The sequence below is a fragment of the Musa acuminata genome, chromosome BXJ1-8, assembly GCF_036884655.1.
Source record: "Musa acuminata AAA Group cultivar baxijiao chromosome BXJ1-8, Cavendish_Baxijiao_AAA, whole genome shotgun sequence".
NCBI lineage: Eukaryota > Viridiplantae > Streptophyta > Magnoliopsida > Zingiberales > Musaceae > Musa > Musa acuminata.
The window spans coordinates 2,906,334-2,932,085 of record NC_088334.1 but is presented as its reverse complement, the minus strand read 5'-3'; the positions used below and the strand labels follow the sequence as shown (position 1 = coordinate 2,932,085).

General features: G+C 41.4%; 5 protein-coding genes and 1 long non-coding RNA gene across 15 annotated transcripts; 5 read left to right on the top strand and 1 right to left on the bottom strand.

Moving 5' to 3' along the window:
- Positions 1-11: 11 nt before the first annotated feature.
- LOC135680659 (piriformospora indica-insensitive protein 2-like) lies at positions 12-1,762 on the top strand. The gene is made up of 2 exons (XM_065194737.1): positions 12-505; positions 616-1,762. The coding sequence occupies exons 1-2, from the start codon at positions 299-301 to the stop codon at positions 1,654-1,656; spliced, it is 1,248 nt and encodes a 415-aa protein (XP_065050809.1). The 5' UTR covers positions 12-298; the 3' UTR covers positions 1,657-1,762.
- Positions 1,763-2,117: 355 nt separating this feature from the next.
- LOC135680660 (protein MIZU-KUSSEI 1-like) lies at positions 2,118-3,697 on the bottom strand. The gene has a single exon (XM_065194738.1). The coding sequence runs from the start codon at positions 3,125-3,127 to the stop codon at positions 2,345-2,347; it is 783 nt and encodes a 260-aa protein (XP_065050810.1). The 5' UTR covers positions 3,128-3,697; the 3' UTR covers positions 2,118-2,344.
- A 1,483-nt stretch (positions 3,698-5,180) lies between these two features.
- LOC103993913 (uncharacterized) lies at positions 5,181-5,703 on the top strand. Its single transcript, XR_672417.2, has 2 exons — positions 5,181-5,403; positions 5,464-5,703. It is a non-coding gene; the product is annotated as an uncharacterized LOC103993913 (long non-coding RNA).
- A 3,350-nt stretch (positions 5,704-9,053) lies between these two features.
- On the top strand, positions 9,054-14,808 carry LOC135680658 (uncharacterized). Of its 5 annotated transcripts, none has more exons than XM_065194735.1 (5): positions 9,345-9,518; positions 10,083-10,125; positions 10,253-10,407; positions 10,825-11,631; positions 12,992-14,808. In XM_065194735.1, exons 1-5 carry the CDS (start codon positions 9,492-9,494, stop codon positions 14,297-14,299), a joined length of 2,340 nt encoding a protein of 779 aa, XP_065050807.1. In that variant the 5' UTR covers positions 9,345-9,491; the 3' UTR covers positions 14,300-14,808. The 5 variants fall into 5 exon arrangements, with proteins under 5 accessions (XP_065050804.1, XP_065050807.1, XP_065050805.1 ...); XM_065194734.1 differs by having other exon boundaries at positions 9,382-9,518; positions 9,832-10,125; XM_065194736.1 differs by having other exon boundaries at positions 9,454-9,518; positions 10,083-10,168; positions 10,253-10,528.
- Positions 14,809-15,577: 769 nt separating this feature from the next.
- Positions 15,578-24,194, top strand: LOC135680655 (protein STRUBBELIG-RECEPTOR FAMILY 3-like). 6 transcript variants are annotated; one of them, XM_065194724.1, is made up of 18 exons: positions 15,578-15,730; positions 16,488-16,636; positions 17,173-17,302; positions 17,379-17,450; positions 17,631-17,696; positions 17,803-17,874; positions 17,966-18,037; positions 18,132-18,203; positions 18,288-18,353; positions 19,961-20,026; positions 20,274-20,653; positions 20,746-20,805; positions 20,886-21,169; positions 21,644-21,918; positions 22,005-22,143; positions 22,908-23,047; positions 23,160-23,316; positions 23,774-24,194. In XM_065194724.1, the coding sequence occupies exons 2-18, from the start codon at positions 16,528-16,530 to the stop codon at positions 23,861-23,863; spliced, it is 2,250 nt and encodes a 749-aa protein (XP_065050796.1). In that variant the 5' UTR covers positions 15,578-15,730; positions 16,488-16,527; the 3' UTR covers positions 23,864-24,194. The 6 variants fall into 6 exon arrangements, with proteins under 6 accessions (XP_065050796.1, XP_065050798.1, XP_065050795.1 ...); XM_065194726.1 differs by having other exon boundaries at positions 15,588-15,730; positions 16,491-16,636; positions 17,245-17,302; XM_065194723.1 differs by having other exon boundaries at positions 15,588-15,730; positions 16,491-16,636.
- A 361-nt stretch (positions 24,195-24,555) lies between these two features.
- Positions 24,556-25,282, top strand: LOC103993915 (uncharacterized). The gene has a single exon (XM_009414155.3). The coding sequence runs from the start codon at positions 24,879-24,881 to the stop codon at positions 25,086-25,088; it is 210 nt and encodes a 69-aa protein (XP_009412430.2). The 5' UTR covers positions 24,556-24,878; the 3' UTR covers positions 25,089-25,282.
- Positions 25,283-25,752: the final 470 nt, after the last annotated feature.

Sequence of the window (25,752 nt, the reverse complement as noted above, 5' to 3'; positions counted from 1 at the left end):
TTGGACGAGTGGCAGTGTTGTCTGCTACCCTTCTTCTTGGGTGTTTTCTAGATCAGTGGCATGAAAGTTGTGGTGCAGGAGAACTGCATTTGTTCTTCGGGTGTTAAAACCAATGCTATTCGCTTTTTCTGCATCCAAACACTGATTCAAACCAAAAGATGTCATGAAGGAGTCCCATCCTTCTATCGAAACTGTCATCTTTGTGGAGCACCAGCAAGAAGAGATGATCTGATATTGTCTATGCTCATAATCTTCTGTTGTTCATTTTGTTCTTGCAGTTTCTCCCATCTGAATCGTAATGAGGAAACCTGTTGCGAGCACTGCTGTTTCGGTGCTCGTGTTCTTCTTGATTAGCTTGCGCGTCACATCTGAGGTAGATGCTGTCTCAGCTCCGATGGAGGAAACGGAACGAGAAGCTCTGTATTTGGCCATTCAAGGATTCGTCGGGAGGCATTGGGATGGGCGGAATCTGTATCCTGATCCTTGCGGATGGACTCCGATACAGGTTATTAATGGATTATTCTCTATTTGATCTCCAGTTTTTTGGATCATTTTCCTGCATATAGATTTCAAGCTCACGTTTGACTTCGTTCTCGCCTGAATTCTCGAACGCAGGGGGTGTCATGCGACGTTTTCGAAGGCTTGTGGTACGTCACCGTCGTCAACATCGGACCGGTTCTTGACAACTCTCTCGAATGCTCTCAGGAAGCAGCGTTCAGTCCCCAACTCTTTGAGCTGAAACGTTTGAGAAGCCTCTCCTTCTTCAGATGCTTCACTTCTCTTAGCCAAACCACCACCCTGTCTCAGGATTGGCGAAAGCTATCTGGAAGCTTGGAGACACTGGAGTTCAGATCAAACGATGGTCTCACAGGAGCAATTCCGGTCGATCTTGCTCTGCTCTCGAATCTCCAATCTCTTGTACTGGTAGAGAATTCATTGACGGGCGAGCTGCCTCGAGAGATGGGGAACTTGGTCCGCCTGAAGAGAATGTCGCTCGCGGGGAATCGGCTCTCTGGCCAACTCCCGGCTTCCTTGGGCAACAACTTGGCTGAGCTTTTGATCCTGGACTTGAGCGGCAACTCCCTGAGTGGTTCTCTTCCGTGTTCAATCGGTGGCATGATTTCACTCCTAAAGCTTGACTTGAGCAACAATCACCTGAACGGAGAGCTCCCATCGGAGCTCGGGAAGCTGAAGAATCTCACACTTCTGGACCTGAGAAACAACAGTCTTTCTGGGACGACACGGTCCCTCGGAGGCATGGTGTCGCTCCGGTACATGCTTCTCTCCAACAATCCATTGGGTGGGAACCTAATGCAACTCGGGTTGCGGAATCTGAGGAGTTTGACCACCTTGGACCTTTCTAACACTGGCTTCATCGGTGGAATTCCAGAATACATTACGGACTTGAGAAGGTTGAGATTTATCGCCTTGGATAACAATAATCTCACAGGCAGCGTCTCCAAAAAGTTCCAAGAACTATCTGGTCTTGCTGCTCTTTACCTGAACGACAACAACCTGACAGGAGAGCTCGAGTTCTCGGACGAGTTCTACAGGAGGATGGGAAGCAGGTTTGCTGCTTGGAACAATCCAAACCTTTGTTGCAGATTTCAGGACAGTGGGCAGGTCCTTCGGGGGGTTCAGCGATGCAAGAACTAGGCAATCCTAAGTTTCCACTTGGTGTGTAAGGCGATCTTTGCTTATAACTGTGTTGTTCTGTTCAACACTTCTGAAGGTCCTAAAACATAGAGTTGTTAGCAGAAAAATCCTCTGTTCTTGTAACAGAGGATCAGAGCAAATGCACCAAAGTCCTTTCCTGGACTTGCTTGGGCAGTGGTGGAGCTATCATGAACACTGTGCACGCATCACTTCCAAGTTCCATCCATGCATCATCCACTTTGACCAACGATGCTATCGCCTCCCACTCATGTACGTGAGCCTTGACCACTACAAAGGACAATTCACGGTGTCTAGCAATACTGCAAGAGACAGATAATAGCAAAGAAGTAGGAACTGTGTTAATGCTGAGCGTAACACATTCGTTTAGGAATGTCGGTAATCGATCCGCATCGCCAAACGTTGTTAGATTCTGCCACTCTGCAACATATCGACGTTACTTTGTGTAGTCGTGAAGGATATACGGAGGAGAAAAGATCACGACGACGACGACGACGAGGAAGAAGAAGAAGAAGAAGCATGAGACTAGGTTCTATCGTTAGTCTGGTAAAACCACCCCTCCACAGGGCAGAAGAGGAAGGTGACACAGATGATCGAGGAGGAGAACAGGGACAGGAATCGCCAAACGACCACCGGATCGACCAACTTTCTCGGCCGCCTCTCACAAATGTCAGACTCTAAGCAGGTAGATGCTGAGCTCAGGGCCGCCTTGGTTATCAGGATTCAACATGTAGAAGGCCTCCGAGTCGCTGGATCCCACCACCCGCTCGAAGCTCGCCCTCATGTACATCACGTCCCCGCAGGCGACGCCGTCGCCGCCCGGGAGCACACCGGCGCCAGTCGACACCGGCTCCACCGCCTGTAAAACTCTCCAATCGGCCGGCCCGCACTCGCGGCGCACCGCGTGGCCGCACTTCTTTCCGTTGCAGTACGCACGCCACAGCGGCTCCTCCAGCAGCTTCTTTCCGCCGCCCGCACGTCGCTCGCACTCGAGCGCGATCCTCACCAGCCCCGACGCCATCTCCCTCACCAACGTGTCCGTGGGCGTCGCCAGCTCGATTAGCACCGCCGGGCAGGCCCGGGGGTCGACTTGGAACGCGAAGTGGACGTGGCCGCGGCGATGGCCGAATAGCGTGCCCGTCACACGGGGCCCCAAGCCCACGGGTCGATGCCTGCCCACAAATGCCGCAGTCAGCACCGCCCGGAACCTCGAAACAGCCACCGCCACCGCCGCCGCCGCCGAGGAGGTCGAGCCCTTCTTCCTTGCTAGTGGCGCGTCACCATCACAAGAGAACGGTGATGATGAGGTGGCAATGGAGACCTCAAGCGTCTCCCCTTCCACCCTCCCTCCTCGCTTCTTTTCGTCACCTCCTTTTCCACCTCTCCACTGGAAGTGTCTCTTGGAGGAGGAGAAGGAGGGCTCGTGGGGGCTGCTTGCCATGATGGTCCTCATCGGTGGGAGAGACAAAGCGACAACGAGAGAGGGCGACAAGGTAAAGACAGCACGGCAACCAGTGGCGACGATCGAAGAGCAAAGACAAGGAGGAGAGAATGCAGATTCCCTGCCTGTGTCCGTCTGCTTTCGGACAATGGGCTCATTTATTCCATGCTTCTAGTCCTTCTCGTCAGCCACTTCTTCAGCCCTTCAATACCATGGGGTGACTGGAGAACACTGACAACAGCCGCAGGCGACGAAGCCAGAGAAACCTGCATGGCAGACAACGGAGAGAGAAAAGAACGGTGACCGAAGGAGAGATGACGAGGGGACGGTCCGTGACCAACCTTGGGGCAGGTGCACGGAGAAGAGTCCGGTCCAGGTGCAGTCGATGACCCAACATTGTTGACCAGGCCATCACGAACGAGCATCGACCGACCTCTGTTTTCCTTCTTCCTCTGTTTTCTGATATGACAGGGGTGGGACGACGTTCCTCAGGGAGAGCAACCAAATGTCCAAAACGATCACATAATCCATGGATGTTCTGCGTGGCTTCATACGTAGAACCCTGTGTCGCTTGTGATTCCAGAATGTCTCGATTCGAGGAACGACCAACGCCATTGCAACTCTGCTACAGACTTGTCTTCAACCTTGAGATCTCAATAAACACATTTTTTAGAGGGGGGGGAGAAAGGACGAGATGTCAAAAGATTGATTGGAACACTAGAAAACGATTCGATTGTACGTGGAAGCGGAGATTTATAGAACAGGCTTAGCATTTGAATTAAAGTAGCTGATAATTAGCATGGATGAGACCCTTTTACTACGATCAAAGTGTGGCGCAGCACTGTCTGCTTCAGGAAGCAGCTCACACTGTTCGCTGTCGACTGCAGCGGGGTCAGTATTGCCGCCCATCGTGGTCGGAAACAGTGACGTAAGCATGACGTGAAATAAAAGTAAAAAATCAAATATCGGAAAAAGATAAATTGGTATATGATAGGATCGATTTTGGTTTATCGATTATACGTGATAAATTAATCCGACTTTACTGGTTTTATTAGTATCATTACATCCGAAAATAAAAAAGTAAAAAGCTCAATTTCTCATAAACAAATCTATGCATTATAGTTCATTCTACGATTAATTAAATTTTTTTATTCTTAGATTTAAAAAATTTACATTGAAATTTTTATGAAAATAAAATATCTGGACCCATTTAACCTAATACTATTGGGTTTACTAACCGAAGCATAAAAATAATTGATAAAAATAATTTTAATATTTTAGTTGGTGATGATTGTGGATGATATCAGTGATATCAAACAATAATGCCATTGGAGGTCGTGGATAACTAATATGGATAAATTGCATTTGCATCGATGCTGACAGTTGTTAAGCAACTCTTTCGTCGCTCTGCGTGGATACTAATATTATTATTAAACAATATCACTTTACATTTTTGTTAGTGTCGAGTAGCTCTTTCACCGCTCAATAACTGTGTTGACGTCGACAATTGACCCTTACCTTTTGTTGTTATTTTCCCCATCCACAACAGTCATCCGGACTTCCAACGAAATCATCGTTCACTATCATCAATGAAAATGATTGAAATTATCTTTTTTATTTATTATTTTTATATTTTGATTGATAAAATTGACGATGTTAAAATAAATAAATTTTGATGTTTTACTTTTATAATTATAAAAAAATTAATATAAATTTCTTAGATATAGAAACTGTGATACTAAAACTATATAACTAAAAGAATAATATGTTTCCAAGAATCATTACTACTACGTTTCGAATCATTTACTGTGCTTAAGACACTTTGCATGCGTTCTCGTTTGATTTGCGATGTGAATGGCATCATAAGCCCACACACATCCTACGCGATGCCTGCATGACAACGTGGGCTTGCATCCGATTCCGTCTAGAAGCTCGCAGTTGTTCCATGTCCAACATGCTACGATTGTTCAACCCAGCGTTGCTCTTTGCTCTCGAATCTGATTCCCTCTCCCCCGCCACTGCGGTCACAATCCCACGCTATAAATGCCGCATCCGAGGCAGCGAAGAAAGTCGAGCCAAACCTCTTGCTGTCGAGTGGAGAGAGACTCGAAGAGTAAGAGGAAGGAAGAAGAAGAAGAATGGCGTCGGCGAAGGCGGCGAAACCTGTAGGGATCATGGAAAAGAGCAAGGAAGCTGCGGCCATGGCCGGCGAGGGCGCGCCGAGGGCGCCGGCCTCGAAGAAGGCCCCGAAGAGAGCTGGGCAAAAGCCTCGGGAGCCCAAGAGGAAGGTACCTCCGTAGAACTCGTCCTCGATACGGGTATCATTATCTAAGCCGTGTTTTTGGCAGGCGAAGGGTGGGAAACCGGCAGCGGCGAAGAGTTCGAAGCAGCAATGAGCGGAGGTGGGATTCGGGGCTCGTGGCATCTGCTCACGCTATCTATGGTTGTCCTCTTGCTTCGTCTTAGGCTCCCTTGTGATAATAACATGATGCCTCGTCCTGAAATCTAAAGGTTGGGTACTGTTTGCTCGGTGTTCTCCGGTTTTACCCCGTCGTCCTGAAATCTCATCAGACTGGTGTTTTGTGAAAGCTGAGATTTTGTGTTTGAGATGATGCAGACCGGTGCATGAACGAGTCAAAGCGTACGTCGTGCGTGCATAGGCTCATATAAGTAGAAACCAAACGCTCCAACGATTCAACACATAATACAGATCAAACGAATCAATGATCGAAGGTTTGATGGGATACCCCAAGTATTCTTTTAGTGTTCCATGACATCTCATATAAGTATTCTTCACCATAGATTTATGGGATAATTGGCTTATTAACTTTACGATTTGATGGGACGAATAATATATTAACTTGTTGAGTAATTAATTTATATATTCTTTTGTTTTGATGCGTTAACCATTTACTCAAAATATATAAATTTATAATAATAATAGTACAACATATATAAACCTAAGTTAACGATGATATACTCGACTTGAGTACAAGTTCTTATAGGTAAAGTATAAAGTCAACAAAAAAAAGTCAAGCTAAACATCATTTTGTCAAATCTCTACTGTACAAGAATTCAAGAAGAAATCATGTTCTTCGCAAAATATATATATTTTATTATTATTTCTACGGTTAATAATAATATATTGGTAATTGAGAGGATAAGTATAATAAAAAAATTAAGATATCCATCCATACATGTGGGGGAGAATCAGCATGTTCGTATACTAAACTAACCTATCAATGGATTAAGTGGATACTTATAGGAATCCTATTTGCAAAGGGGAGAAAGGAATATTTTTTGAAATTAAAAAAAATTATTTTGTAGAATATTCTCCTCCTTTATTCGTGTTGAGTTTTGGTTGGTTGATCCAAAGCATCGATTACATCACTAATAAATATAATTATCTCGAGTGATGTTTATCTTATATTTAATTATCACTAATAAATTTGGTCTCCGCTTGTGTTTTGTCTTGTATTTACATTATATTTTTCGATCATTTTATTTGATGTTTCACTCTAATCATTAAAGTGTATGAATATATATGTTTTGGATTCAAAAGGGGATAATGAATCATGGAAAAAGAACTGTTACTAGAGTTCTTCGATTGTGCCATGATATATTAGTTTCCTCGAAATAATATTGCTATCTTTGACAGCATAATTCCCCCTAATGATACCTTAATAAAATCGAGCGTATGCTTTCATATGAGAAAATTACATCGATCTAACCTTCTGTGTCCTAACAATGCATGAATCATCATGAAGCGCTTTTATAATCACTCAACATGACTCTCCTAATTTGCTTCATCATCTCCATGTAAAAGATTTATTTTTATTATCATTTTGATCGAAGAGATAAGAGGGGGAAGATAAATTCCTCTATCACTTTCACTCCTAGTGAGCTTCATCCAAAATAAGTTAACCATAAAATAAAATGCAAGTGAGAGTAATAGACAAATAAATCAATAAGCAATGATAATGAAGAGTAGAACATAAATGTAAATTGATTTTATAATGGTTCGATCGTTCTGACCTATGTCCACTCTCAATTTCTCTTCCGTCAAAGTCATCGGTATTTACCAACGATCTTCTTTCAACGTGTGAAGATCAACTATCCTTTTTACAACTATTTCTCCTTTTTATAGGCTCAGGAGAAAACCTTTACACCCTTATTTTATAAGATAATCCTCACACACCTCCGTTAGAACAACCTTTAAGAGCGAATTTAACTTTTTAATAGAGTTTATACACTTATATTTCGAGTATTTTTTCTGTTTTTTATTCTAATTCATGCTTATCCAAGCAGAAATTAGTGGGGTAATTATAAACCCCAAACGACTTAAAAAATTGAAGTCAAAATTTAAATCATCTAGTTTTCGGATACTGGCGGTACCATCACTTGACACTAATGGTACCACTGTCGGATCTTTCAAAAGAAGTACATTTCGTACTTTTCAAACTCAAAGCATTTTCCACTACATATTCTAGCGGTACCACTGGTTGACCCATAACTCAATTACGACCTAACGTACATCGATCAACATACGATCGATTACAAACACTAATCCTACGTCGCTCGGCATGTCATTGGTTCATTTGATGCTTCGTCAAAACTTTCGACGCATCGTCCTCTCCTTCGACGTATTGCTCAACTATCGGCATATTGATCTCCCACAACATCCGATCTCCTTAGTGCAATGTCCGATCATTTTGGCTCGATGTCTGAACTTATGACACGAAGTCTTTCTGCCAATACATCGATCAGTCATTCGGACCGACGTCCAATCTTCTCATAGGATACTCTCCGACCCAACATCTTATACTCAAACGCCGATTAGACTATAACTTCATCAATTAATTTTATAATCAAAATCCGAGATTTAACACTTTATCTATTCATTCCCATTAATAGAAAAATAAGGTAAATTAAAATATTTTCTCATACAACAATCGTTGACTTAGTCTCGAATGAATTTGGTCGGCTCGATATATCGACATAGATGTTAGCGAACAAATATACCGTGGCTGATGAGTTAGCACGATTAGGTCCGTGAGTCGATGTTGGGAGTTTCCTATAAAGTGAGCCGGATGATGAGATGGTTGTGCCCTCAAGAAGGAGTGCTGGTGGGCGTTAGTCGGGACTTGAGTCAGTTGATTGCTCTCCTTTGCGCAGAGGATGGCGTCCTCGGGGTTGAGACACTCGTCGCTCGCGGATGGTCATTCGCCTACAAAAACGGCCTTCGTCGGGTGGTTCCCGACTCTGGCCCCTCCTACGAGCAAGTTAGTAAAGGATTTTATTGTCTCCTTATTTTTCTCCCCCTGATTGGACGCCGGCCAGGGGCTTTTATATTATCGTGCAAGGGTCGGTTGCACGTCCGATCGACGTGACCACTGACCCTTGTGGGATGGGACGACGCTTTTGACCCGCTGAAGTCTTGGGGAATGTTTGAGCGACGTCAGACGGTACTGCCTCGAGCTCTCGGGATGGTCGCGTCGTACAATGTCTTAGCACGAAACTCGACTTGACGTCCGACTTGGGGTTCTGATGGCGTGTGGCCTCGAATTCTAACATTGGTTGTGACTTGACATCTGACATCGATGGTGATTTGTTTGAGATCCAAAATATGTCGTATCGATGGCCATAAACAAATGATTTACATACGACCAAATGGATCCCTCGCCAATAATGGAATATTTTTCTCTACTCGTACCTAAGCCCATTTATAGCCGTGGTTTGAATTTGTAGGTGTGTCGAGGATGTAATTAATGGAGTCATCTGTACCTCTTAACAGCCACATTCAATTTGACATATCGGACGACATCTTCCTATCACCACCCAACCGAGTCCGACGCACATCGAAACCCCGGTTCGCCCGGTCCGGTCCGAGTCCACCCATGGTTCGCCTATATGTACGTATGCTCGCCCCGCGCGTGCCCATCGCTCGCCCTTTTCGATTCTAGGTCGAAAGCGCCCGGAAGCATCCACCCGCGAGGGTTTCGTCTCCCCCCCTCCCTTCCCGTCTCTTCCCTTTGTGAATAACCCTACCGATAACAGCTACCCTCGTCTGATCGGCTGGCGGCGGCGATGGATCTGGCGGTCGAGGGAAGACACGCGCTACTGTTCGACGACGACGCAACCGCGGCCTTCGTCAACGCTCGCGATGCCCTCGTCCCATGGAGCGGCGACCCCGCCCTCCTCATCGACCGCTACGACGTCCGCCACCTCCTCGATCGCATCCCGCCCCGCCCTCCCGTTAGGGCTGCATCTCGCCTTTGCGAGGTTCCCGCCGTCGACGGCGTGACCTCCTCCCAGCTCGACCGTGAGCGCTATCTCGATCTCCCCCTTTCCGGTCCTGACGCAGATCCGGGCGGCGATGATGATGCAAGGGGATGTTTGTCAGGTTCGTCTTCCGATTTGCTTGCAATTTTGGTACACTATTTCTTTTCTTTAATTGCTTGACGAATAAACAGCTATTATCCTACGTAGCCTTTATCATATTAACACTTATTAGGGATTCGTATGATCGAACTAGAGGATTCATGGGTGGTTGAGTTGACGCATAATTTAGCTTGGAAAAAAGATCACCGTTTTGTTTTTCTTTAGTTTGTAATAGGGGCTCTTTTGAGGACTGTCAGTTTGTTAGTGAAACCTGGTAATCATTGCCACCAGGTCATGTTGTTGGAACTTTTCTTTGATCTGCTTTTTTTTTCTAGATTTCCTGCAAAGTATTCGTTTTCTTGCTGGTGATGTCTGACTCGGGGGTCGTGAAGCCAAACCATGTGTTCGGGGATGGTTCTTTTATGTAGTCTGTCATGTTATATACAGTGGGTATTGTGTCTCTGAAATGGTAACTTGTTATTGTTGACTACCTGATCTTTTTGGTTTAATGGCACGTACTATCCATAGAAAGGATGACATGCTAATCAACCAATATTATATTGCATTTGAATTTCCAAGTTTGCAGGATGGATGCTTAGTTTACTTCATGAGTTCTCTCAGAAGTCCAAGTAAGGAACCTTGACACATTCTCAGTGCCGTTTGCTTCTCAGAGTTCTGTATTTTATATTATTTGCTGAGACTTCTACTGGCTTTAAGGACCATCTTTGATTGAACTTTTCGGCTTCCCAATTGCAGGAACAACCAAAGATTCAGATGGAACTTATCAGGCTGTACCTTTTTCATATGGAAATACTGCGAATGCAGTTGGCTCGAAGAACTCCGATTCAGGACTCACTAATTCTTGTTACCGTCCACCTTTTCTGCTCCCCGAAAGATTACAGTGTAACCTGGTAAATAAAATGAATGGATTCAATTTTATTGTTAATTTCCTTTTGGCATATGACAAAGATGAATGTTTTCTGTAGATTGTTAGTATTTCTTCAACAGTTGGGACATCAATATTTATCCAAGGTGCATATGTTCTTCTAAGGCTTACATGTCTAAGTTTCAGAAGCTTGGAGCTGAGATGAAGTTCATACTATGGTTGCCATTCATGTGAACCATGTTTTGTTGTGATGTTTCTTGACGTAAAGGAATAGGCAGGTGGGATCAGCAATGTGTACATTGCTGAGCGTGCTCTTTGTTTCTACTCTTATGTGCTAATAGTACTTATCAGGAAGTTTTAAGCCATCAATTCTTGTTCAGTTAGAATTATGCATTTATAATTTAATTTATTGACACAAGTTTCTTATGGTTGTTTTCTGCAGCCTCCTACAGAAAAATTACATCAGATCATTGCAAGAACAGCAACATTTGTCAGTCAGCATGGAGGACAATCAGAGATTGTCTTGCGGGTGAAACAGGGTGACAATCCAACTTTTGGGTTCTTGATGCCAGATCATTATCTTCATGAGTATTTTCGATTTCTCGTTGAACATCCTCAACTTCTGAAAAGTGATACAAGCACTACCGAAGCACAAGAAGAGGAAAATTTGGAAGACAAGAAGGACAAGATGCTTGCTTCTGATAGTGGGGCTCTGTCATTTCTCGGATCGTTCTATGGAACCGCAGAGGATGATGATGGCTCACATGAAGCTGACACAGAGGTTGTAGGCTCTGTCCATACCAGCATCGCAGATATTGCAGCAGTTCCTCATAAGGCAGAACAACCCTATATGGCTTTGGAAGGGAAAGGAGAAATTAAGAGTCTAGCTGCCCCTGTTGTTTCTAAAGACAAAACTGTTTCTATAAAAAGGAAGCTGCCTGCGAAATCTACTTTGGTTAATGGTCCATATGGCAAGAATGCAAGAGATGGCAACCCAATCCTTCCTGGTTTGGTTGAGCAGCCACGAAGTTCTGTGTCTGGCAGATCAGATGTCAAATCAGTGCTGTTGGAGCCTCCATCTTTCTTAAAAAGAATGATAGACAAAATAGTTGAATTCATACTTAGAAATGGGAAGGAATTTGAGGCAGTTCTTATTGAACAAGATAAGACAGTAGGCAGATTTCCATTTCTTCTGCCATCAAATCAATATCATCCTTACTACCTCAAGGTTCTTGAAGGTGCCCGTCAGGTAGTTTCTTCATAATTTTTGCTTATCTTGATCCATCTCATATGCGTCCTATACAAAATTATTTCTGTGTTATTTTTATGATAATAATTCCATTGTAGAACATTTTTATTCAAGTCCTTAAAACAATTAATGTATGTGCTGGATCTCAAGTGCAGATTTGATTATTAATGTTTTGTCAAAAGTATTTGCAGCACTATTTAGTTCCAATTTTAGCAAACCTAAGATGTAGGAAATTTGCATTACGCAACTTACATATTCAAGTTGGCTTGACGAATAGATAGACTCATTTTATTTCTCGGATCATCTTCTTTCAGGTATTTTCAAATGTACATAATTTAATGCTGAATGATGTATACTGTCTCCTATGCTTATTTCATCCATTTACTCGGGCATTTTTGTGGCCTTGTCTCTCTTTTTTTACTGTCATCAAGCGACACTTCCCTTTTGATGGAGTCCTTGGAGTTTAAGAGTGCAAATATGATCCTCTGGTTCACAATCTGAAGTCGGTATTTTTGTCCAGTCAAAGAAGCATTACTGCTCTGCTGTATTAAATTTTTTTTGATAATTATGCCAAACTGGTGGTATTGTAAAAAAAGTGGTGTGGTATACGCTGCGGAGCTTGAACCACTAACTAAAGATGCTTAATTCCAACTTACTAGTAGTAAACCAGCACCATCAAGCCTTTATAAGTTAATCTAAAATTTTGTCCACTTCTGATATGGGAATAGGTTGGGGTAGTAGTATAACATTGATCCGAGATTCACATTGGGCTTTTGGATGTCAACGGATGGTTAGTTACAGTTTGGCAAGCTTTTGGAGTAAGCACCACCACTGGCAAAGTGGATGGAGGTGCTGGTTAGACAGAGATATGGGCTTTCCATGGAAAATTATAACCTATATCTCCAGAAACTAATTTAATGATTAAGGTGGTTGTTTTAGTGGCACAATGTTTAGTCCTACATAAAGGTTAATAACGGTTGATAAGTGATATGATTAGCTACAAATTGGTATTCTAATTAATGATTTGTCACTCCTCTCAAGTTGTAAAGCGGGGCATGCAATATTTTATTCGTAATCTTTGCTTCTTGCATTTATATTATGCTCGAGTAATAGCTACAAATTGACTTTCTGATTCTAGATTTGTCTCTCCATCCAGGTTACAAGTCATTCTAACAATGTTTTTTTCATATTCTTTGCTTTCTTGCATTTATTTTATGCTCAAGGTTTTGCACATAGTAGTATTGTGTTTGTTTGATGGAAAATGGATATGCCCTTCACGCAAATGTCTTTTGAGTTATCTTTTGTTATTTAACATTTTTCATCGTGGACATAAATCTTCTAAATTTAAAACTATGGACAGGGTAACACTGGTAGCAAGAAGAAAGTGCAAGCTGATCTTACTAAAGAATCTTCTCGGGACCACAACTCATCAGATTTATCAGAAGGATGGTTGTATGATCCTCATAGAAAGGAGAAATTTAAGATGGTAATTGGTCCGCCAAAGAAGGAAAAGCATGATCAACAGCCGACACTCGCCCCTCAGGCTGGAGTGAGCGTAGATGAAGCTGCTGCCATTGTTCTGGCAGCTACAAGGGGTGTCAGTTCTGCTAATGCTCATCAGGATATTTCACGTCCTGAGTTGGCTGCAGGCCGCACTCACCGGGAGGCTACACATGCTTCCAGCTTGGGGAGTTACTCCTTTTTGCAAGGCTGGGAATCTATACCTAAACCTGCTTCTAGCCATGAAGAGGGTACTTCTTTGCCTTCATCCAATCAACAACTTAGCAATAAAGGTTCCAACACGGATGATGATGTATGGATTGCAAAGGCTATTGCAAAAACTGCAGCCCTTGTTACCTCTTGCGAAGCTGACTCTTCAGAAGCTTCCTTAACAAAGGAACAAAAGCTCAAAGCTGAGAGGCTGAAACGAGCAAAGATGTTTGCAGCAATGATAAAGAGTGGTGATCCATTGAGCAAATTGACTGGTTCCATCACTGCACAAAATTCATCATTGGAAATTTCTGCTGCTGGTTCATCTCGATCTGGCGCAGGATCAGATCTTTTGGTCAAAGAACGAGAAGGAAGCTCTGTACCTTTCGATGCTGAGGTTTCTGGTAGATCTAAGTTTCAAGAGAGAGAGTCTGATCATGATGTTAGTGAGGAATATAGCAATAGGGAGAAACATCAATCATGTTCTCGAGATCTTAAAACTGATGACATGGTTGAAAGTCATAAGCAGTCCAAAAAGAGGCATCGGTCTGAACATTCTATAAACCATAGAAATGGTGATAAAAAACACAGGAAGCATCCTTCGTCTTCCAAGGACAAAGAATCTCGGCATCGTCATAAGCACCACAGTTCCTCGGAAGACGAGTACGGGCACAGAAAGCATTCTAGGTCTCATCGTCGTCATAAGGATGAAGGTACACCAGAAGAAAAGGAGAGGACAGGGTCCGATGGACACAGGAAGAAGCATCACCGGCGGTCTCAAAGGAACCACGACACTGATGAAGAGGTGAATACAACAATTTTGGATCAGTCGGAAGTCCCTCAAAAATCTAACCACCAAAAGGTTGTAAATATGCCGTCAGCTCCAACTGATGCAGCAACTGAAGTATCCAAAGATCTAAGAGCAAAAATCCGAGCTATGCTATTAGAAACCTTGTAGCTATCCTGGATGCAGTGCCAAATGAGTATAAATGTGATGATGTTCTGATTGATGCAAACATCTTTCAGGTGCAATCTCTATTTTCGCACGTTGCCCTATTTACAAAGTTGAATTTTCCTGAACTATATCAAAAAGACAAGACATGAGGAACGGGTGAAATCTGCTAATTCGGGTGTCCAAACAAAGACTACATCAAATGATTGCTTTGGTATGATGTTGTAATCATTAGATCCTAGATTAATAGTTCTGATTGCGAATAGATTACCCAGATGGTCTTTTGAGGGAAGCATGTTGCCTTCCGCCAGAATAGAGCATCGCCGAGCAGAGGACGAAAAGGCAACGTAGAGATCCCATGTCCTCTGGATCTCTCTCCCTCTCTCTCTCCCATTTTAAGCCTAGCAATTAGGATGATTAGATCCTGATTTTTAGTTCATGAGTTTATAATATAATTATAGAATGTGCAGAGTTTGATTCTTATTGTGCAATCATTTGATGTATTGCTGGAGTCACTTGGTTCTTTTGTTTGCTTGCTCTGGTTCATGGTGCCTACAGTCGTTTATTTTGCTATCTGATGGCTGCTCTCAATTTCTGATCTGGCTTGCCGGTGCCCATGTGTTCGTGGGGGCCAAAGCCCAAGTCATGGTGAGTGTCTGGCATTTGTCTTCTTACGTGTGTGGATCAGATAGATTAGATTCTGTCCCAATGGGACAAAGCTACTTAAGCATGACCTCCCTGGATCAATCTTTGGTACTGGTCATCAGTAGGACTTGATATATTTTATTTTCTTTGGGTTTTCAACTTAAATTTTTAATCCATATCGGCGATCAAATCGGTTTAGTTCCAAACCCTTATGATAAACATGCATGATTTGATTTGCCTCTGAAATATTCACTTCCAAAAATCATCGGCTGAAGTCATGCGACAAGTCAGGCAATACTAACATGTCGATTTCAGGATCAGCAACGGTAACAACGCAAGCCTTATCTTAACGAATATTCCGTGAAAGCAACACAGCTTCATAATACAGGTGGCTTAGTTTAATCGATCGTCTGTCCAAATCACAAGGATTCACGGCGAGACGCCACAATCAAAAAACCATGTGTGATTCGATATCCAACAAAATGAGTTTAATCGAAATAAACTTAATCTGATGAAAGATTTTGATTCCGACAAGTTCTTCACCCTTCATTTTCTTTACATCTCGTGCACTACTCTTTACCATATTTCGTCCTTTCCACGGTGGAGCCGCTCCGGTGCTGTGCACATTGGTCTCTTAGCCTCGCTCTCTGTCAGCGTCCCCTTTTCTCTTGGCCTTTCTCTCTCGTGCTTGCCCCCCACCCCCCTCCCCTCTGCTGCCTTTTTACCCCGTGCATCATTGAGATCTAAGTGCGAACTTAGCACCTAAGACTTGGCGCAGACGGCAGTCCCGAGGTAAGCTTCTCTGCGGTGTTGGATTGCTGGATCTGCTAGGGTATCTGTTTCCCTTTCTTTCCTCCTTTTTCCACTCTCTATCTCGCTTTTGTTGCTCGGTTGGAGGTCGCGATTTTGCACTTGATACTCGAGAATGAAGCTTTCGCTGCTTCCGATGGTGATTTCTTGCATCACGTTAGGTCTTTTCTGGACTAGATTCGCGGCATTTTTTATGCTTCTTGCTGCGGGCCTTTAGATCCTGCACCTTGTTAGTTCGGCAGCGAAGAATTCGGTTCCCTGATTTTTTTCCCCCCTCGGATCTCTTGTTCCTAGACGACTCACTTTTCTTTGGCAAATTTGCGATGTTTCTTTAGTATTTACTTGTAATCTTTCGAAGAATACACTTCCCCTTTTAGTATACGTGTGACTCCACGTCGCGGTTCGTGTGAGATGGACATTCCGATCTCCATTTCCAAGAACTAGAAAGTTGGGCTCTTTTCCTTATCTGGAGTACCGGAACCATGAAAAAACATGAGTAGGTATGCAGATACTCGAACAATGCAGTGTTATGACGCAATATGATGTGTGTTGGCCTCTTCGCAGTTCTCTATTTCAGCTTCTTGGCTTTGCTTTCTTGAATATCAGTAATCTTCAGCATCTTGGACACGAGTTCGGAAGAAATTTTGATTGTAACGGCGAAGTTTGTACAATCTTTAGTTTCTTTTACTATCAGATCTTTCTACGTGTTCTGCTACTAATTTGCTTCTTTTAATCTCAGCAGGACTATTAGTTTGCTGTTTCGAAAGATTGGCGTTGTCATGTTATTCGCTCGGATGAAAAACATGGATTTGAAGCTCTTTTCTTGGGTTGGTCTGATGGTGATTTTTGGGTTGTCATGTTGCTCTGCATACACTAATGAAGTAGATGGTAAGCGAAGCCGATTATACTCATCATTTCATCTTTATCTGAATTCACTATTTTGTAAAATTTGAAAACTGGCATTTGTATGCTTCTTGCTATGCCTTTGCCAGTTCCAGATTTTAATTTGTCATTTGTTTTATTCTATAATCCTTCTTTAGGCAAGAACAAATATGCCAACAATTTTCAAGTATTCTTATTCGGGCAACAATTACCTCCACGTGTATGTGCTAGTGTATCTTCACACGCACAAGTTATATTGTAGATTCTTATTTGTATTTTTTTCTTTGTTGTGTTTCGGTTAATCCGTTCAATTGTGCTGCAGAGCATCACATCAGATGCTTATAATATGAGATTGTCATTTAATCACTATATTAGGAAACTTCTAATATAGAAATTATGTTTTGGTACTTTTCTGGATGAACACCTTTGGAAATTTGTTTTACACATAGTTGAGAAAATGCAATGTTTTGTGTATGCAAGTTGTCACTGAATTACTTGTTCAGCTTATAGTTAAAATTTTTGCAAAACTTGTTTTCTCTTAGTTTATGCTATAAATAGCTTTTATGCTGCCCTGGGCTCACCTCCTCTTCCTGGATGGGTCCCGAATGGAGGAGATCCCTGCTTGGAGAACTGGCAAGGCGTTCAATGTGTTGCCTCAAATATTACTGGAATGTACGGTAATTTCCTCTTACTTTATCCTATTAAAGCAATCATTATTTGTTCTCATCTTATTGGTCGATTTTATTAGAGTTATAAATGGTGCAAATCTTGGAGGGCAACTAGGTGATGGATTAGGCAATTTTTCTTCAATAAGAACAATGTAAGTGATACTCATTAATTTCATTTTTCCATTGACAGGAGACAAAACTAATTATGTACAGCCATCTTGTTGGTCTATTCTCCAATTTGTGCTGTTCATTACTAAGAGGCTCTCTAGCATTATAATCCCTCTTCTTTCCTGTTACATGGACTGATCTTTGTCTGCTATTTTATGTTGTAGAGATCTGAGTAACAATAATATTGGCGGTGGCATACCAGAAAATCTGCCTCTTACCTTGCACACATTGTATGTTTTAAAAAAATTAAATTACATCTTCTAAGATTTGTTCCTTTCAATCTAACTATATTACTTATTTTGAGTGAAAACCATTTGTTTTTCTTTGCTGGGACAGCTTTCTTTCAGCTAATCAGTTCATGGGAAGCATCCCAAATTCTTTATCAAAATTAACACTTCTGACAGACATGTAATTCCATGCTTATTTTGTTTAAATAAAAAACTACATCTTATATCACTAAATAGTGTTATTGTTCATTATTGATCTTTGTACTTCTCAGGTCAGTTAATAACAATCATTTGACTGGAGATTTGCCGGATGCTTTTAGTTCTCTTACTGGTGTGATAAATTTGTAAGTTGGATTTTCTGCTTTACTCATTTTTCACTTAGCTTTTTTCTAGTCATTTAATATTCTTGATGATTGACATGCCAAAATTTCAAATTAGGGATCTTTCTTTCAACAACTTGAGTGGCCAGTTGCCACCTTCAATGGGAAGCTTGTCATCTTTGACTACCTTGTGAGTATCAGCTTCTTATATATCTGATAATTTCTCTAAAGTTTCTTAAGCATGATATAATTTTGATGATGACTATTTTTGCAGGCACATACAGAATAATCAGCTTTCTGGGATCCTTAATGTGTTGGAAGATCTTCCTCTCAAAGACTTGTATTTTCAAAATAGATCCCTGCATTTCTTTAACTTACATTTCTTTTCATCATCTTCTCAAATTTTATCATGCAATTTGATCCATATAATTAACTTTGATAAAGAATGAAAAGTGGAAACAGTATCGGGCTCAATGTCGACTTAGAAAAGTCTAAAAGATCATGCAAAATCCTTTGACTTAGTTGGTGTTGTTGGAGTTACTAGAATCAAAGCTCGAAAGTTTCTTAACAGGACTCTCATCTTGTGTAATCTAAATAAACTGACCTCATTTAATTAATAATTTGTGTTCAGTCATAGTTCATAAGCTCTCATATTCCCTCTCTCTCTTCTCTCTTTTCTCTCTATATATGTATAGCTCTTGCATGTGGGTGTTCTTTTTTTCACCACTTGAAGCTATGTAACACTAGACATTTCAGTTTCACCCTTTCTCTCCATTTTCTGAGTATATGTTTCAAGCACAACCACTTGATGCAAAGATATCATACGTAGCAATTTTTAAAAGGTAATTCATATCCTATTGTCTTGATTTAGTGTGCGTAACATGATATGTGTGAATATGGTTGTGTGCAACATGGTTTTAAAAACCGGTCAGAACGGTCCATACTGATTGGTATTTACCAGTCTCACCAAGAACTGATACCTGGCCTATGCGATTTCTCTCTTTTGGGACTCTTTTTTTAGAAGTTTGGACAACAGTAACTATTTTAGTATCTCTGTTTGCCTCCCGATTCTCCCTGGCCTCAATGGTCCTCTCTCTCTCTCTCTCTCTGCTTTTTGGTCATTGTTGTTGCCCATAATTCTTTCCTAGTCCTCATCTCCTCTTCTTCTGTTGTCTTCCTCCTCCTCCTCCTATTTTTCCTCTTACTCTGCTACTCCACCACCATGACACCTCCTCCTCGTCCTCTTATCTTTCTCATCCCCTTCTTGGTGCCAACCGGTATATTGGTGTAATCACATGTTGGTATGTCAGCATGTACTGGACCCTTGCTGATCTGACCAGGGACTGATACTTGTTCAATATCATGATTTAAAATAACGGTGTACATTAAGATGATTTGTTGGGTAAGTCAAATCCCACCCAATAAAATTATCAGTCTGAAAGCTCTCATTTGCTTAAATTTGATAGTCAATACTTAGTTGGAGTCGCCCTGAATTGTTTGGCTGGCCAAGAATACCATGAACTTGACCAAAATTTGCTGAGCCTGATTATTTTTCGCAAATCATGAGTGAATCTGGCAAATTTATTCAATTGCATTACATTGCTGAAAGATTCTTGAGGTTTTATCTGTTGGTGCTGGCTGACCCCAGTGAGGATCTGCTGACCGCAAGCCATGCTGTGAATCATTTCTTTGCTCCTTAAAGAAGATATTTTTCCTTTTTTTGTGTGCTGGTGTCAACTTGGATGAACTGGTATAAAGCTTTGTTGCCTATGCCTCCTGCTAAAAGGACATGGGATTCTGTCAAAGCTGCCTTTGAGATGCATTTGCGGTCATAGTTTTATTTTTATATGCAATGCCTTCAAAACAACAATTAACTGTGATGCAAAAAGTTCTTTTTGGTTCTCATTGACTTCCTTTCTAAATATGTTTCTTGATTTGGCTTTACAGGAACATAGAAAACAATCTGTTTTCTGGACCTGTCCCTGAGAAGTTGCTGAATGTTCCAAATTTAAAGTGAGATTCTCATGCTGATTGAATCATCTCATTTTGCACATTCATTATCTTCTAAAGTGTGATACAATAGGCCCAGCTAAAGGGCTAATTTACCATGTATGGATCAAACTTTCTTGTAAATTGTATTCGCAATTTCAGTATTGAATTGATTATGGATATCTATACATGCACATGTAGGTGACACACATACACACAGACACAGATATCTACACAATGAAAGTTTTAATAACATGTCATTGGTGCACAGAAAGGATGGAAACCCATTCAATACCACCATTGCACCATCACCGGCGACGCCTCAATCTCCACCACTACTTTCTCATTCAGGAGCTCCTATTCCTTATATCACACATACAAACTCTTCAGATGGGTCATCCAGTCAAGAAAGTAACCACGGAGTGAAAAAACGAAGTGTGTCAACCATGAAAATTGTTGGATATGTTTTTCTTGTCGTGGTTTTAGTTATCGTCATTGTGTTGATGGTAATCATTTGCTTATCAAAGTACCAAGAGAGGAAATCAAAGAAAGATAAATTGTTCAAAAGCCAATTAGGAAGGACAGGAATAGGATTCAAAGAGGCTAAAAGCAAAGAACATTTTGCAGAGACAAACAACAGATTTAGGGAAGGTAAGAGTTCTGTGCATCTAGTATGTTCTAACTTTAGGCTTTATAGAACTTTTTTCTTTGGCACTATGTAACTTGAAAATGGCTGTTTATAGCTGCAAAAGAGGTTCACGAAGAAAGAAAGAAGGAATCTGGAGTTGATATCACAGTGGCAGGTACATTCCATTCTGTTCGGTGGTCTTGTTATTTGCTCTAGTTATATAATTAGGATTGTTTTCTACTTTTCCTGTGCCAGTTATGAAGGACTCTGGAAAGGAGAAAGAACACATAATTGATATGAGAGAGACTGATGTCATTATTATGCCCCCACCACCTGTGGAAAAAGTTATTGTAAATCCGATTGTCACCAGTGGAAATGTTGTGGGCCTTTCACCAGAGATAATGAACACTCCACCAACTCCTACGACATCCTATTCTGTTGCAGAACTACAACAATACACAAACAGTTTTAGTGAAGAAAATCTGATCAGAGACGGCAGATTAGGCAAAGTGTATCTTGCAGTGCTTCCTGATGGAAAGGTATGATGTCAAAAACGTGTATATAACAGATAAAGATAATTCTGTTTCGCATTTTTATCAGCTCAAATATTTATTCAGCTTCCAAGTTATAAAATATCTGAAAAATATGTCTCTGCAATTTTGCTACCTTGAGTAGATAGTGTTGACAACACAATCATAGTCTATGATATAATTGAAAATTACCTTCCAACAATATTCTTAAGTTTTTCTAGTGTATTAAGTTGATGTCCTGATGCTTTCCTAGTTGAGTTATTCACCCCTATATATGTCAATTTTTAGATTTTTACACCAGATCTTTGGAAAATCTATGTTGCCCATGTTTAGTATTTTCTTGTAATCTAATTCATTAAATCTCTAATACTTACTGCTAACAAATGCTTGAATTGAGTACTTGATCACTTTCTGAAAAAAAGGTCAAGTAGTACTCCTTTTTTAGGATTATTGGGTTTTGTAACTACTGTGCCTTACATACAGCTCTTGGAAGTCATGAAGCTTGACAATGTTAACTCAAGAATACCAGTTGGTGACTTTCTAGAGCTAGTATTAAGTGTGTCCGAACTAAGGCATCCTAACATTCTTGAGCTTGTGGGGTATTGCGCGGAGTTTGATCAACGATTACTTGTCTATAAGTACTTTGGTAAGAAGACCTTGCATGACATTCTTCATGCTGAAGATGATGTCAATGGCAACCTAAAGTTATCTTGGAGTGCCCGCCTTGAGGTAGCCCTTGGAGCAGCCAAAGCCTTAGAGTAAGTGGAGAATCTGTTTTGTCCTTAAATGTGCTGTATAAGAAGTACATATCTGTGGACTGAGAACTTCACCTGTTGTGTTTTAGGTATCTGCATGAGGATTGTCAACTACCACTTGTGCATCAGAATTTTGAGCCTGCCAATCTTCTCCTTAATGATGAGCTTGCTGTATGTGTTACTGAATGTGGCCTGTCTTCTCTAATGTCAATCAACTCTGTGACTCAGGTAATTCCATTTAGCTACGTATTGCAGACAGCCATTCTCTAAAAATGAAAAGGCTTAATTCAGCAGAATATAGGAAACCAAATCTGATTGTCATGTAAAACTCTTTCATTTTTAGATCTTAGGCACGAAAGAAAACTATATTTCAGCAAACAATTAGTTTGAAACTATGAAAAGAGCAGTCTGATTTAGTAACAGGCCATTTGGCATACTTTAGCCTTAGTCAAGAACATGACTATTATGCGATACATATGACATCTAACAATAAGAGTCTTGTGAAGAATAATGCATTGCAGATTTCCTGGCCTTATTTCCTAAGGCTAGATTTATGCGTCAATAACTTGGCCGAACTTCTGCCAGTTAGTTCTGATGTTTAGTTTAGGTAAGTCAAACAAGAGGGACAGCATGGAACCCAAAAGCATGGAATGGTGGGTGATGACATTTAAAGATCAGCTTATGCGTATAAACTCATAATAGAAAGTGGTTATATAAGGTTCACATGGAAAGTGCATTTATAAGGGAAATAAGCTTCAAATTTAATGTGAATTTGTGGAGTCATCACTGCTTCCATAAATCCACATTGCCAAATTCAACTACAATCCAATCTATTTTATGCTCCTCATAGCAGTATTTTATGTTACTTATGCATATAAACTCTCCCCCCTCCCACCCCAAGACCCAGAAACCACACACACCTCACACTCCGCCCAAAAAGGAAAAAATATAACTTAGTGCATGACTAACTTTTGATGTTATCTTCATAACAGTTGTCAGGTCGAATGCGTGCATTGTACAATTATGAAGCACCTGAAATCAATGACTCTGGACAATATACTGATAGGAGTGATGTTTATAGCTTCGGGGTAGTCATGCTAGAACTTCTTACAGGACGCAAACCTTATGACAGGTAAAATACTTGGTTGTCCTGCCCTGCTGCATGACTTTCTTCAATCGTCCTCTTTCCTATATTCCTTTATCATAAAGGGATTGTTTCTAATCTGTTTTCTTACCACCTGCAGTACTCGCCCTCGTGCTGAACAACATCTTGTGAGGTGGGCTAGTTCTCAGCTCTATGATATCGATGCCTTAGCAAGAATGGTGGATCCTTTAATATCAGGAAGTTATCCTGTGAAATCATTATCTTGCTTTGCTGATATTATAAGCCGTTGCATTCAGGTATTTTTTTTGCACATTTCTTGCCTATTTGTCTCCTTAATTAAGTTTTTTTCTTACACTATTTGGTCATTGTTTGTAAGCAGTAGACGTGCTTCCTTTCTCCAGACAGTATGGTAATTCAGCTCTTCTTCATTGGCATTATTGAAGTTCTTAAAACATGGAATTTTCTTCTGCCCCTGTTATTGAATTAGTTTATTTTAGTATGTGTATCTAAGTTGAATGATATTACCTTTTGATCTGTTCCTGAAGACACTGAATGGCAATATAACTTGATGACCAAACATCTTCCTGCAAGTTTGAACACATTAGGGTTAGAAACAGTAAAATTTCATGTTGATTCAAGCAAATCTTCAAGAACTAACATGATTGCTATAAGCATCCCATCTTATGTGCTTAGAAACTGCAACAAGTCTTCTATTCGAAAACTATAATTCTAACATGAGATTCTATTCCGCAGCAAGAGCCGGAGTTTCGGCCAGCCATCACCGAGGTTGTTCAGGACCTTAATCGCATGGTAAAGGATGTGAAGGGTGCAGCAAACAAGTGATGACCATGTCTAGTCTAAGAAAGGGAATTGGTTCCACAGGCAGGAGAAGAATGCTAGGATTACATTATTTGCTGCACCAAATTTCTTGTAATCTTCTGCCTCCACGCCGATGATCACAATCCATGAGGAAGAATGGTGGTTCAGTCGGGCGCTTCTGTTGATCCATCATCTGTCACATTTAGCTTATCACGTTATTGCTCAACATTAATGTGAGTTTATTAATGTAATGCCCTCTCTATATGGTAGTGTTATGCAGCAGAAATTTGCTCATCATAATTCTTTGTTTTAATCTTTAGTATATTGAAGCTGCAATCTATATTAGATTTCACTACATGTGACCAAATCCGTGTTCTCCAGGATTTGTTGATAGATTTTTCCTACTTAAGTTCTTAATCATGTTCAATACCGGAGTCTATGAGTATGATATCATTTGTGCTGATGAAATGATTGACTCGTTCTTCTAATAGATTTTTGAATCATCTGTCTAAAATGTTTAAACATGAGTTAATGATAGTAAATCTATTTAGTTAAGTCAGTCACTTCGTACATAGAACTAACTAAATTGGGATATTACAATGTATGCATGCAATAATAAATCACGTCAAAGAGAAGTATGGGAGAGAATGGAATTCAAGCAGCTTTAACTGCACAGGCTTCTGGTTTGGGTCGCCATCAGCGATAAGGTCTTCTCACCACCTAAACCAAAGAGACGGTGGTGGACAAGGCTGCCTGCCACCGTGCCAACCTCCTCCTCCTCCTCCTCCTCCTTCGTCTGCCAGACCAGTCGCAGCAGATGGCATATCGTCCTGCCGTTCTTCCTCCCCCTTTCCCCACCTAAACGACCTGCCCTGTCTCATACGTCTCGACATCCCCTCCCCATCTGCCAACCCCCTCTTCTTCGTTCTTGCTTGCTGCTCTCTCGTTTCCTCGCTCACCATTTAGCATGCATATGTAGAGATACATACACCTACACGAGAGAGGAGGAGAGGCAAAGAAGAAGAAGAAGAAGAAGAAGATGGCGTTCTTCTGCTTTCTGGTGGACCAGCGGCGGACGGTGAGGAGCAGCAAGCCGGCGGCCGGGATCTGCTCGCGCTGCGGTGGGTGCGCCAGCGCCGCCGACATAGTGACCCTCACGCGGTTCTGCTACGTCCCCGTTCATCGTAAGACCTGGCGGGCCATCATCTGCACCTTCTGCGGCGCCTTCCTCAAGTCCTACCACCGGTAGATGCATGCAGACGATACCTGCAGATCGAAACGTTCGCGTATGCAAAGCATCATTTACATGTACGATGGAATGGATATATCTTGTGAGTTAGTTCGATTTGACGCTCGTGGATTTTTCTTCCCCTAACGATCGATCTAATCGAAGAATCGATCATTTAATTTTCTTCTGGAATAAAGCGCATAGCCATTATTATTTGTTCTCGCCGACCCAATACAGAGGAACGCAAGCTGTCCCCATAAATTGCTCATTTGATCCTCCCATCCGTCCACCAATACCTCTTTTCATTAAATAGCTGGACACATGAATTCGCTCTCCCAACCCTCCCCTCATGGATGGGGAGCAATTGGATGGTTCCAATTAATAGTTATGTTCAGGATCGGTATTAGCACTTCTGTCACATCCCCCGACTTCTCACCAATTAACAATTAAGACTAGAGAGAGAGAGAGAGAGAGAGAGAGATCTATTCAACTTGAGAGAATCTAATGCCATTAAAGATAAAGATGGAGAGGATCCTAAGCCAATAGTATGCGGTTCTGTCAACAGTAGCAAACAAACATTCTACGTCTTGTTCACGTCAATCATGTTATCCAACATGATCTGATCGGCCTTCCCAAGGATCATTCTGCAGGTTCTGAAGGATTATTCATCCATTTCCTTCATAGC

Excerpts from the sequence above, each read along its gene's own strand:
- LOC103993915 (XM_009414155.3), top strand. The coding sequence starts at position 24,879 with ATGGCGTTCTTCTGCTTTCTGGTGGACCAGCGGCGGACGGTGAGGAGC.
- LOC135680660 (XM_065194738.1), bottom strand. The coding sequence starts at position 3,127 with ATGAGGACCATCATGGCAAGCAGCCCCCACGAGCCCTCCTTCTCCTCC.
- LOC135680658 (XM_065194732.1), top strand. The coding sequence starts at position 9,203 with ATGGATCTGGCGGTCGAGGGAAGACACGCGCTACTGTTCGACGACGAC. Across the intron at positions 9,519-10,252 it reads TGCAAGGGGATGTTTGTCAG|GAACAACCAAAGATTCAGAT; the intron begins GTTCGTCTTCCG and ends TCCCAATTGCAG. Across the intron at positions 10,408-10,824 it reads AAAGATTACAGTGTAACCTG|CCTCCTACAGAAAAATTACA; the intron begins GTAAATAAAATG and ends TGTTTTCTGCAG.
- LOC135680655 (XM_065194724.1), top strand. The coding sequence starts at position 16,528 with ATGTTATTCGCTCGGATGAAAAACATGGATTTGAAGCTCTTTTCTTGG. Across the intron at positions 17,875-17,965 it reads TTAACACTTCTGACAGACAT|GTCAGTTAATAACAATCATT; the intron begins GTAATTCCATGC and ends TGTACTTCTCAG. Across the intron at positions 21,919-22,004 it reads GGAGCAGCCAAAGCCTTAGA|GTATCTGCATGAGGATTGTC; the intron begins GTAAGTGGAGAA and ends GTTGTGTTTTAG.
- LOC135680659 (XM_065194737.1), top strand. The coding sequence starts at position 299 with ATGAGGAAACCTGTTGCGAGCACTGCTGTTTCGGTGCTCGTGTTCTTC. Across the intron at positions 506-615 it reads GCGGATGGACTCCGATACAG|GGGGTGTCATGCGACGTTTT; the intron begins GTTATTAATGGA and ends TCTCGAACGCAG.